The sequence below is a fragment of the Phoenix dactylifera genome, chromosome 13, assembly GCF_009389715.1.
Source record: "Phoenix dactylifera cultivar Barhee BC4 chromosome 13, palm_55x_up_171113_PBpolish2nd_filt_p, whole genome shotgun sequence".
NCBI classification, from domain to species: Eukaryota; Viridiplantae; Streptophyta; class Magnoliopsida; order Arecales; family Arecaceae; genus Phoenix; species Phoenix dactylifera.
Window position 1 is genome coordinate 704,360 of NC_052404.1, and position 12,733 is coordinate 717,092.

Sequence of the window (12,733 nt, forward strand, 5' to 3'; positions counted from 1 at the left end):
GAAGGTTTGTAAATTAGATTCGTGCTACAGATACCTAAAGAAAATTGGTTGGATTAGTTTGGAACTTGGGAGTATGCATGTGCCGGATCTATATTATTTTTCAATTGGATGTAGGGTTACTCAATCAGGATACTTAGAAATATATCCTTATCCTATGTTTTTGTCAACTTGTGGTATTAGTTTTTGACTAAATTTGAAGGTTGGCTTGTGAAACAAAGTATCAAAGAAATTCTATATGGCAATATGGAGGAAGCTTATGCAGCTTTAAGAACAGACCACACTATGGTATCTACCAAGGTTCGCCGTACCATACCGAATCGGTTCGATACTGATGCACAGTACGAGGGGCGTACGGTAACTCGGTACGCTGAACCGGCTCCGTACTATATCATACTGACACAATGGTACTGTGGTATTGGTATGGGGCCTGGTATTGAGACGGTATGCCTTGGTACATACCACGCTGCATTAAAATGTATCAAGGTATGTACCACAATATGTACTATAGTCGGCGGAACCATCACGAACCGCTTGGTTCGGAGCGTACTAAGCCGTATCGGCGATAGATTGGAATGGTTCCGGCAACCAAAACGTGAAATTGGGATAGAGGGGGAGAAGGAGAAGGAAAGAGAGGAAAAGAGAGAGAGCGGGGGAGGGCAGGAGAGGGAGAGGAAGAGAGAGGGAGGGCCGGGGAGCCGCGTGGAGGGGCTCTGCCTCTGGTTCCTCTGTTTCGTTCAAAACAGGGGTCCTGGAGGGGGCCCCTTTTTATTTTCAAAAATTTTAGAGAAGCATAGAAAACTAATTTTGGGCTTATGTTTATATGAAGCATCCACTCTTTTTTCCATGAAAGTAATGAATTTGTCTCTATTAAGAGCTGACATATTGGAGGTACAAATGGATTAGGTAGTCTGTATTGTAATTGGACCCAATCCACATCCAAAACATGATTATATGAGTCATATACTAGTTCTTGATTTAAACCAAATTTTAACAAAGTTAGATTTAAGAATCCCAAAATTAGTTCTGTAACTGTTGAGCCAGATAGACTTAAGAATTGTTTCCATATTTGTTAGCAAACATGAAACAAAAACTTCTCTCCAAAGCACTTCTTCTGAAGTGTTTCATGTAGAATCCTTTTGAAATGCAAAAGCAATGCTGCATATGCCTTTTTTCTTCTGATTTAAATAAAAAGCAGCTGTGGTTATGGAACATGTTTCTGTTTTCAAGAGACTAGAACCAAATTTAAAAGAATTATGAACATGCATAAGAAACAAAAATAGGAGATTGGCAGAAATACCAAATGCAAGATTGGCAAATCTGTGTCATTCTAAGTCAACCATAATGTAACTGTTACCGCTAGAATCCGAACTGGTGTGTTGAGGTCGGTAGGTGACCAAGGTGAAAGTGAGGTCGGTTCCGCTCCAAGCTGAAGAGTTGGGGCTGATAAGTGGAGCACTGGTGGTGATTCTGACAGTCTGACTAAACTTCGATGAATTGGGATTAATCTGAATTTGAAGTCCTTTTGCCGGAGTTTGTCTGGCGGGGGATTCTTTGATGTTCAAGTCAGTCAAATTCTAAGAAAACGGTGGAAGAGAGAGAGTTTTTGGAGAGAGAAAGTTGAGTGAAGAATGACTTGCTTGAGGGTCCCACAGTCCTTCCTTTTTATAGGATGGGGTCTTCATTATCCAGACTAATAGGACGTGCAATAACTGCTGAGTAACGACTCCCACATTGTGCATGTAATGACAACTGTTTTAACCATGCAATAATGGCCGATCTGGCGTAACCGCCGCAGAGATCATGGCCATGTTCTTAATGAGCATTAATTGCCTAAAAATGGTCCTCAATGAGAGACACTTGGCTATTCTTTGTTGCTCGATCGGGCTAGAATGACATTTCAGCTAAGACTGAGGTAAAACACTTCGGACAATACCGAGGTCAGGTATGACGACTTATACCGAGGTCAAGTCGGCAAATATGCACTATATCATAACCTATAGATATTTCTTTTGCAGTATAATACGATCTGCTAGAATTTTCTTTTGTCATATTGATGTTTAGTCATCATTCTTCTATTTAATGGTGTTATGTTATAATATTATAAGTGAATTATGATTTTCTTTCTTATTCTTATCATCCTATAGGTGTTGCTTATTTGTGACCTTATTTCCAGGGACAGAGGACAGACCTAGATTCATCAGTAAGTTCACGAGCAATCACTGACTCTGCTTCGGTCATCTCTAATATGAAATGCGCTCTACAGCTTATTAATGAAAGGGTCATGCATTCAACTGAGTGTAAACGATTAATGGGCCAAATACTGCATGCACTGCTTTCAGAAAAAGGTACAGATCCCAGTTTGCTCTTATGCTTACTTGATGCAATAAAGGTTTGGAGTGAGGATGACTATAGGCATGCTTCATCTGGTGCTTCAAGTGCTGCTCTTACTCAGAAGGAGATAGTATCCTTTATGCAGAAGCTGTCTTTAGTTGACAGGAAGAACTTCTCTCCTGCAGCACTAAAAGAATGGGATGAGAAATTTTTACAACTTCTTTATAGGCTCTGTACGGATTCAAGCAAGTAAGCAATAAACTGAGATTTACTGATGGTGAATCTTTGTGGGATGATTTGTTTTCTTTTGTCTGACAATTTTGATGGTTGCCAGATATCCTCTACCCCTTCGTCAAGAAGTATTCCTAAAGGTAGAAAGGCAATTCATGCTTGGATTAAGAGCAAAAGATCCAGAAGTTAGACAACGGTTCTTCTTGCTTTATCACGAGACCCTTGGGAAAACGCTATACACAAGACTCCAATTCATCATCCAAATTCAAGACTGGGAAGCTGTAGGTGATGTTTTCTGGCTGAAACAGGGCCTTGACCTTCTACTGGCTGTCTTAGTAGAGAATGAACCAATCATGCTTGCTCCAAATTCTGCACGAGTACTGCCACTAATGGCATCAGGGTCCTTTCCAGACCGTCCTATAGTACAGCAACAGGTATCTGATGCACCGGATTGTTCAGATGGTGTTTCCCTTACATTTGATGCCCTTGTGGCTAGACATGCCCAATTTTTGACTGAGATGAGCAAATTTCAGGTCAGTTTGTTTTCATGGCTGTATGATTTATTTTTTTTATCCATTTTTTTCGGTATTTTTGGGGTATAATTTTGTACTTTATCATTTCTATCATGCAGGTGCAAGATCTTGTGATTCCCCTAAGGGAACTAGCCTATGCAGATGCTAATGTGGCGTATCATATGTGGGTGTTAGTCTTCCCAATTGTCTGGGTTGCTTTACATAAAGAAGAACAAGTTGCACTTGCCAAGCCAATGGTATCTCTTTTGTCAAAGGATTACCACAAAAAACAGCAGGGTAGCAGACCTAATGTTGTCCAAGCACTTCTTGAAGGGCTTCATTTGAGCCACCCTCAACCTCGGATGCCAAGTGAGCTCATTAAATATATTGGGAAGACTTACAATGCATGGCACATTTCACTAGCTCTTCTAGAGAGTCATGTCATGTTGCTCATGAATGAAGCAAAATGTTCTGAATCACTAGCTGAGCTCTATCGACTTCTCAATGAAGAAGACATGAGGTGTGGCTTGTGGAAGAGAAGGTCAATTACTGCAGAAACAAGAGCTGGACTATCACTTGTTCAGCATGGTTACTGGCAGCGTGGTCAAAGCCTCTTTTATCAACCGATGATCAAGGCAACACAGGGTACTTATAACAACACAGTTCCAAAGGCTGAAATGTGTCTTTGGGAAGAACAATGGCTTCATTGTGCTAGCCAGTTAAGTCAGTGGGATGTCCTGGCAGATTTTGGCAAGAGTGTAGAGAATTATGAAATTCTTCTCGACTGTCTCTGGAGGGTTCCTGATTGGGCATATTTGAAGGATAATGTAATTCCAAAGGCTCAGGTAGAGGAAACACCAAAGTTGCGTTTGGTGCAAGCATTCTCTGCTCTTCACGATAGGAATGCTAATGGTGTTGGGGAAGCTGAAAACATTGTGGCCAAAGGTATTGAACTTGCGTTAGAACATTGGTGGCAACTGCCTGAGATGTCTGTGCAGTCTCGAACACCACTTTTGCAGCAGTTCCAACAATTAGTCGAGGTACAAGAATCTGCAAGAATACTTCTGGACATTGCAAATGGGAACAAGCAACCTTCAGGGAATTCAGGTGCCAATATCCATAGTGTGTTTGCAGAACTCAAGGATATCTTTGAGACATGGAGACTACGAACTCCTAATGAATGGGATAATATGTCTGTCTGGTATGGTCTACTCCAATGGAGGAATGAGATGTACAATGTTGTGATAGACGCATTTAAGGACTTTGGTCAAACCAACCCCCAACTTCATCATCTTGGCTATCGAGACAAAGCTTGGAATGTGAATAAGCTTGCTCACATAGCCCGTAAGCAAGGCCTTTACGATGTTTGTGTAATGATACTTGACAAGATGTATGGCCATTCTACCATGGAAGTGCAGGTGATAGTTTGATATAAAAATTCTTATGTTCTTTTTGCATTTGTCTACTTCTCAAAGATTTGATGTGAGAACTTATTTGTTAACCATCTACTCGCAGGAAGCATTCGTGAAGATAAAGGAACAAGCAAAAGCTTATCTGGAAATGAAAGGAGAACTGACTAGTGGCCTTAATCTGATAAACAATACTAATCTTGAATATTTTCCTGTGAAACATAAAGCAGAAATATTTTGCCTCAGAGGTGACTTCTTACTTAAGATGAATGACTGTGAAAATGCTAACCTTCAATATTCGAATGCCATAAGCCTTTTTAAACATTTGCCCAAAGGATGGATACATTGGGGAAACTATTGTGATATGGTATGTCATGTTCTTTCCTTTAAGCATTAATCATCTGTATTTATTTGAAGAAAATCATCTTAAGGTTTATGGGCTTTTCTGCAGATTTATAAAGAAACGCATGAGGATCTATGGTTAGAATATGCTGTGAGCTGCTTCTTTCAAGGCATCAAGTATGGTGTTTCGAACTCCCGGAGCCATCTAGCTCGAGTTCTTTATCATCTTAGCTTTGATACACCAAATGAAACTGTGGGAAGAACGTTGGTCAAATATCTGGACCAGTTGCCTCATTGGGTTTGGCTTCCTTGGATACCACAGCTACTGCTTTCCTTGCAAAGAAGTGAAGCACCACATTGCAAGCTTGTTTTATTGAAAATTGCCCAAGTATATCCACAGGTATTTAACATTCAAGGATATGATGGTCATATAGAGGTAGCATTTGTTATATCTATTAATTTTCTTTCATGTACTTAAAACATTGAAAAATATTTTGCAGGCTTTATATTACTGGCTCCGCACATATCTAATGGAACGCCGTGATGTTGCTAATAAATCTGAACTTGGTAGAAATATAGCATTGGCGCAGCAGCGCATGCAACAAGCTGTCTCGGGGAATAATGCTGGTTCCTATAATTTGTCTGAAGGAAATGCAAGAGGCCCCAGTCATGTTGGAAGTACTTCAGAAAGTCAGGTCCATCAAGGTTCCCAGTCAGGTGGTGTTGGTGGTTCCCACGATGGGGCAAATTCTCAAGGACAAGAACCTGAAAGGTCCTCAACAATTGAAGGAGGTGTTAGGACTGGACATGACCAACCCCCACAAACTTCAATTGTAACGGAAGGCGGCCAGAGTGGATTAAGGCGTAATGCTGGGCTTGGTTGGGTAGCTTCTGCTGCTAGTGCATTTGATGCTGCAAAGGACATAATGGAGGCTCTTAGGAACAAGCATCCTAATTTGGCTAGTGAACTTGAGGTAAGAAATAACATAGCCAGTGTCTTCTCTTGTTTCCTTTTGATTTTGTTTCAGTCATTAGCCTAACATTCCTAGCACCTCCTGGTTTTGTCTAAGCTGGCAGTTTCAAATCTTTGGGAATGCTAATAGAATAATGTTTGATCCTCTTAACATGTCTAGCTTTGAATTAATTTTTAGTAGTTTGTTCTTTTTGCCATTAAAAGTCAGTGTGGCATCAACCTTCTATTATGTTAAATTTGGGCATGGGACTGATATTAACTGTGCTATGTAGCCAGTGATTTTTGGTTGTTGTGACTATTTTAGCTAGCAATTTTTTTTGTAAAATACCTTATAGGTGACTATTTTCATAACATTGGATGTATTATTTTGGAAAGCAAGATAATAAATGAAGATATTACCAGGAAAAAAAAATAAAAGAGGTGACTGGAAAGAAAATGTACTTCTAAGTTCTAACAATTGTCTCTTACACTTTCTGAGGAAGGTTGGAAGTCCAAAATTCTTTCAAATTTTTGCAGTGCATAATTTGTTATGTGTTTGCTTATACGAGGGTCACATCACAAGATACGGTAGTTTCATAAAAATGAGATGCCTTTGAATCAGTGTTGCTTGGTTGGGAGATGTTGAAGATAAAAAAGGATGATTCAGGGGTAAATAACTCCGACAACATAAGTGGTATAAAGAAACACCTCTCATCTGTGAAACCATTGAAAATGTGCTTACATAGCGACACTGACAATATCTCCTGTTTATTGCCAACATTATTTAAGAATATCAATGTCCATTCAAATTTTCATTCTTTGTCTTTTCCATATTATCTTCACACAACAGTTTTTAGCGAAGAAACATCATCATTCAACCCCCTATTTGTGGTACTCTGCTACTTGTAGAAGGAATTTGTTTAATGGAGAAGGGGCCTGGGATCAACACTTGGAGCCCTTTACTGATAGCTTATAATTCAATAGTGTTTCATATAGAATCCAGAAGCATGACATTTCACATTATACCCAAATTTATCCTTTCTGATTGAAATGCATAAAGCACATCAAGAGTGTTTTGAAGTGCAAAATGTACCGTTGTTAAATGTAAGAAATGCAGTCATTTGTTGCTTAATCAAAACATGTTCTACTTTTTGTTGTAAAATGGCTTTCTAGTAAGTGGATGAGAAGTATAGCTAACAAATTGTTGTGATTTTGATATGCTATTATTCATTGAGCCAAGCAGGTATGGAGGACTACTTGTCAATACATGTTTTTCTTTCCTAATAATTCACGGCCATCTGATTTTTTTTCCAGGTTTTACTATCTGAAATTGGATCAAGATTTGTTACTCTTCCTGAAGAGCGACTTTTGGCTGTGGTTAATGCATTGCTGCATCGTTGCTACAAATATCCAACAGCCACTACGGGGGAGGTTCCCCCATCTTTGAAAAAGGAGCTTTCTGGTGTTTGCAGAGCTTGCTTTTCAGCAGATGCTGTAAACAAGCATGTTGATTTTGTACGAGAATATAAACAGGAATTTGAGCGTGATCTTGACCCAGAGAGCACAGCAACTTTTCCAGCCACTCTCTCTGAATTGACAGAACGGTTGAAGCACTGGAAAAATGTTCTCCAGAGCAATGTTGAAGATAGATTTCCTGCTGTCTTAAAACTTGAAGAAGAGAGTAAAGTATTGCGCGATTTTCATGTTGACGTGGAAGTTCCAGGACAGTATTTTACTGACCAGGTTGGTTTGAACTTGCTATAATTAGCACTAATATTCAGCTTTTTGTTGGTCATTTTTGTTGTGAGTCCAAAACTTGAAATACTATCTGTCCGTGTTTTAAAAGTGCATTAATTCTAGTTGCAATTTGTTTCTCCAGGAAGTGGCACCTGATCATACAATAAAGTTGGACAGAGTTGGATCTGATATTCCGATTGTGCGGAGGCATGGTAGCAGTTTCCGGCGTCTGACCCTTATAGGCTCTGATGGTTCCCAACGCCATTTCATTGTCCAGACGTCATTGACTCCAAATGCTAGGAGTGATGAACGTATGCTTCAACTCTTCCGTGTACTAAACAAAATGTTTGATAAGCACAAGGAATCAAGGAGGCGCTATCTATCTATCCATACTCCAATAATAATACCTGTTTGGTCACAGGTGCCTTTCCTCTTCTTGTTTATTATCACAGTTAAACATTCCATCTCTTTTTTCTATATATTCTTTTTTTTTCTAGGAATTATGTTATAAAAGTGGCTGTTCTTTTTCAGGTACGAATGGTGGAGGATGACTTGATGTATAGCACCTTTCTTGAGGTCTATGAGATCAATTGTGCACGGCACAATCGAGAAGCCGATATGCCCATCACCCTTTTCAAGGAACAACTCAATCAAGCCATCTCAGGACAGGTCTCACCTGAAGCTGTACTGGAACTGCGTCTGCAGGCGTATAATGAAATAACAAAAACCGTGGTTAATGACAACATTTTCTCCCAGTACATGTACAAGACTCTCCCAAGTGGGAACCACCTTTGGACTTTCAAGAAACAATTTGCTATCCATCTTGCACTTTCCTGTTTCATGTCATACATGTTGCAGATTGGGGGCAGGTCCCCAAATAAGATTCTTTTTGCTAAGAACACTGGGAAGATATTCCAAACTGATTTTCATCCAGGTAATATTTGATATTTTTTAAATAAAAAAATCATGCAAATGATTGGTACTTGTACACCTCTCTCTAAAGGCTTATTAATTAGTTTTTCATGCAGCTTATGATGCCAATGGAATGATTGAATTTAATGAACCAGTTCCCTTTAGGCTGACTCGGAACATGCAAGCTTTCTTCTCCCATTTTGGTGTGGAAGGTCTTATTGTATCTGCCATGTGTGCTGCTGCACAGTCTATAATTTCACCCAAAGTGAGTTTTTATGTCCACTTGAATAGTTGTTGGATAGCAATGAAAGTTGGAAGTTAATGCAATCTGGTCCATTAAGTAAAATGGGTATCATGGTACATAAACTAAAAGCACAGAACATGGATTATTTTTCCCAATTTTAACTTTCCTAACCATTTTTTATTTCTCTCAATAACTTCCACAGTAGTTTTTTTATTCGTCTCAATAACTTTATTAAAAGGGATCCCTCTATCCCCAGAATTCAGTAGCTGCATACGACTTTCCTGTCACTAGAGATCCCTCAGATGTCGGTAGTGCATTCATCTTAAGTGATAAATCAAATGTTAGTCAAGTTAGGAAGTGAGAATTGATACAGAATTTCTACTTCAATACTAGCTATCCCAAAATGGTCATTGACTATTTATTTTTTTTTCCCTACCAGCATATTCTTTTTCTAGTATTTCAGATCTAGTGACTCAGAACTAGGACAATCATAAATTTGAAGGGGAACCTTAAGTTCTTTTTTTCATGAAAATGAAATCACTCAAGATCAAATCGCCTAATGGAAAAGAATAAAAGCACAAAAATTATAAATCATAGTTAAATGGTAAGTTCTGGAATGTTGGATTACATATGTCATTTTCCATATCAGACATGTTAATTGGATGATGGTTCTTTTGTCTATTAAATTTGCCCTGACACAATATGTCTTAAGTGCATATATTTGTATTTTCCAGCAAAGCCAGCACATATGGCATCATCTAGCTATGTTCTTCCGAGATGAGCTGCTATCTTGGTCGTGGAGAAGGCCACTGGGGAATCCTTCAGCACCTGTAGTTGGTGGGGTGAATCCTATGGACTTTCAGCAGAAGGTGACAACTAATGTTGATCATGTCATAGGACGTATTAGAGGTATAGCGCCACAGAGTTTCTTAGAAGAGGTAAGCATTTTTATGTCCTAAATTACTACATTTGTTACATTCGAAAGTATTTACAATTGCACCGTAGGAACTGGACTACCAAATAGGCGCTTTATGAAATGATCAAATCTACAAGAATTCTAATTTATACAACAGAGAACAAAGATTCCAGCTAATCAATCCGAAGCGGTAAGGACGTGGAAATTGAATGTTGATGGACCTAGTCCCCAAATACCTGAAATGGTTTAGGTTTAGGATTTAGGATTTCTTAGAAGGTGACAACTACGTCGATTATGCCATAGGTCGTATTATAGGAAAAGCCCCCAAGTTTCTCAGAAGAGGTAAGCATTTTGATGAGCAAAAATCATATGGGGTGGGCCCCAGAGAAGAAAATATGGGGCAGGCTTCCGATTTTGCCATGTGTTCCCTAATGCATATCTTAAAGAAAAAATCCAAAAGTCAGAAACCCCTCCTACTAATGGAGTCGTCAGCCTCGTGATCTAAAAAAAAAAACAAAAAAAAAGGAAATAGCATGTGATATCCTCTTTCTTCCTCGTTTCTAAAATATGCTTTTTACTGGTACATGCTACATGGCCAGGTAATACACACCAAGCAAATTAGTCATCTAGTAAGCCAATATATATATTTTGGTCAATCGATATATAGTTTGTAGAACATGGTGTTCGCCAGTATATATTACACAATTAGGTGTTACACATTTAATAAATTAGTCATCTAGCAACCCAATACACACCTTCAAGTAAATTGATATATAGTTTCCAGAATATTATGTTCACTAGTATATACTACATGATCAAGTGATATGTACTTGTCGACTTCCTGATATATACTGCGAGCTTCTTTGTTAGATACTGAACAGTGATCCAATACATACCTCCAAATACACAATTTTCAAAATATATTTTTTTCTAGTGCACACTACATGGCTAGGTGGTACACACCAAGTAAATTAGTCATCTAGCAAATCAATACATATCTCTAGGTAAATCGATATGTAGTTTTCAGATCATGGTGTTCATCAGTACTAGTATACGGATTTCTAGCTTTGTTGAATAGAAGAATTATAATTATATCATTCCTTAGATTTTGTGTACTCTTAGATGCAAAGATCTTGGAAAAAAGAGGAATTTGGAGGAGGAGAAAAGGACTTGGGAGGAGAAAAATACCACACGAATGGGAGAGATGGCTTGATGAGAAAGAGGATAGATGGAGAGAAAGAGGATGCAGGCAGTCTCTCTTCGTTAGTAGGAGGAATCCTATCCCTATTTGACTTTTGGATTTTCCTTTTAAGATGGATGCTAGAGAAAATATGGCAAAATAGGAGTCCTGCCCCATATGATATTCTATAGTGCCTGCCTCATATATTTTTTGTTCCATTTTGATGCCCTAAGACATAAGTTACTACTTTTATTACATTTGAGAATATTTACAATTGCTCCCAAGGAACTGGATTACCTTATAGGTGCCTTATGAATTCATTAAATATACAGAAGATGTCCATCAAAAATAAAATTTTCTAATTTATACATGGAATAAAGATTCCAGCTAATCAATCCTAAGGTTCCTGCAAGTGGCAGTGGATTGGAAATTGAACATTGATGGACCTAGTCCCCTAATACCTGCTAGTCTTGTATAAGGTTTTCATGGATGAAATTTTAAGACCTTGATGTTTGATTCCGGGAACGATTCATTGAGTTATACGGATCAGCATTGGCTAATAGATGAGTCTGCAGACAATCTGCAGCATTTGAGCTGTACCTGTACGAGGTTCTTATGGATCATCACATTAGGATTCAGTTTTGCTAATTAATTGAAAAATTCTTTAGCTCCACAAGTGTTGTCTGGTTTTGATGATTCCATAAAAATCCTGTACCTGTACGAGGTTCTTATGGATCATCACATTAGGATTCAGTTTTGCTAATTAATTGAAAAATTCTTTAGCTCCACAAGTGTTGTCTGGTTTTGATGATTCCATAAAAATCAAATTTTGTGATCAAGTTTGGCTGAATGAAGCAACCTGTGAATATGCTACCATAATAGCTTTTATTCTCTCTTTCAGCAACATCTGATACGATTCCTTTTTCAGGAGGAGAACGCCACTGACTCCCCACAGTCAGTACAACGTGGTGTGACGGATCTGGTTGAAGCAGCCTTAGCCCCCAGGAGCCTGTGCATGATGGATCCAACATGGCACCCCTGGTTCTAGCTGTATGGAGTTCTTGGAAAAAGAAATCTTGGCAATGCCTGTGATGAATCTGGTTGAAGCAGCCTTGGTCCCTAGGAGCTTGTGCATGATGGATCCAACCTGGCACCCCTGGTTCTAGCTGCATGGAGTTCTTGAAAAAAGAAATGTTGGCAATGCCAGTGATGGGCAGGAGAGCTATGCTTTTTCTGTATTGTACATAATTAGCGAATGATGAGAGCCTAATGAGTAATATTATCCATGTTAATTTAATATATGGTTGTTCTGCTATGCCTTGCTATGTCACCAGTTTCCTTGTAATGTTCTTAATTACACATTATTGATACAATCAAAATGATGAATGTATACAATTATATAACAACAACTAAACAACACCTTACCCCACCCCAAAATTGCCTTTACCCTCCCTTCACCCTCCAAAGTAAATAGAACAATAGTATAAAATTAAATTTTCTGCTCTTGTTCCTGTTGTTTGTTAATAATCTTCCATCCCCACCTCGGGGCGCTGGTCGGAAGGCAGAGTCTTGTGCGTGCCGGCCCTGAGTGAGCAGGGGGTGTCGGCTGGTGGCATCATGCAATTATACTGCAAGCAGGGGTGGATATCGCTGCCTTGGCAGGGTTGATCACCACTTCAGTCAAATAATTGTGCTGCAAATACAGCAGCTGCATTCACCCATCGGCCTCCCTGGCAGCTCGCCAGGGATATCTACCACTGGCTCGCCATCTCCTGCTTCCTGCTCGCCTTCAAAGCAAGAAAGTCTACAGGATTCAGAATTGCCCATGTTTTCTCTGGAACGGAAAGATACAGAAGCTGATGGTAACAACAGAAGAAATAGGTTGCTAATGCGGCCAACGGTGATGACTACTTGTTTTTCCATTGCGCTGCTTATTCTTCTTCTGTATGATGATGGGGGAGAGGGGA

At 39.1% G+C, this 12,733-nt stretch overlaps 1 protein-coding gene across 2 annotated transcripts in view; it reads left to right on the forward strand.

Moving 5' to 3' along the window:
• LOC103721031 (transformation/transcription domain-associated protein-like) overlaps nucleotides 1-12,173 on the forward strand; it is a 69,272-nt gene extending 57,099 nt beyond the window's left edge. The window contains exons 25-36 of one of the 2 annotated variants that reach the window (XM_039132729.1): nucleotides 2,174-2,580; nucleotides 2,666-3,095; nucleotides 3,194-4,492; nucleotides 4,590-4,850; nucleotides 4,935-5,225; nucleotides 5,326-5,799; nucleotides 7,092-7,520; nucleotides 7,657-7,935; nucleotides 8,046-8,448; nucleotides 8,531-8,691; nucleotides 9,405-9,608; nucleotides 11,695-12,173. In XM_039132729.1, the coding sequence (XP_038988657.1) occupies nucleotides 2,174-2,580; nucleotides 2,666-3,095; nucleotides 3,194-4,492; nucleotides 4,590-4,850; nucleotides 4,935-5,225; nucleotides 5,326-5,799; nucleotides 7,092-7,520; nucleotides 7,657-7,935; nucleotides 8,046-8,448; nucleotides 8,531-8,691; nucleotides 9,405-9,608; nucleotides 11,695-11,814 (4,758 nt within the window). In that variant the 3' untranslated portion in view covers nucleotides 11,815-12,173. The remainder of the gene's footprint in view (nucleotides 1-2,173; nucleotides 2,581-2,665; nucleotides 3,096-3,193; nucleotides 4,493-4,589; nucleotides 4,851-4,934; nucleotides 5,226-5,325; nucleotides 5,800-7,091; nucleotides 7,521-7,656; nucleotides 7,936-8,045; nucleotides 8,449-8,530; nucleotides 8,692-9,404; nucleotides 9,609-11,694) is intronic. The other variant, XM_039132730.1, reaches the window with a different exon arrangement.
• The last annotated feature ends 560 nt before the right edge of the window (nucleotides 12,174-12,733 follow it).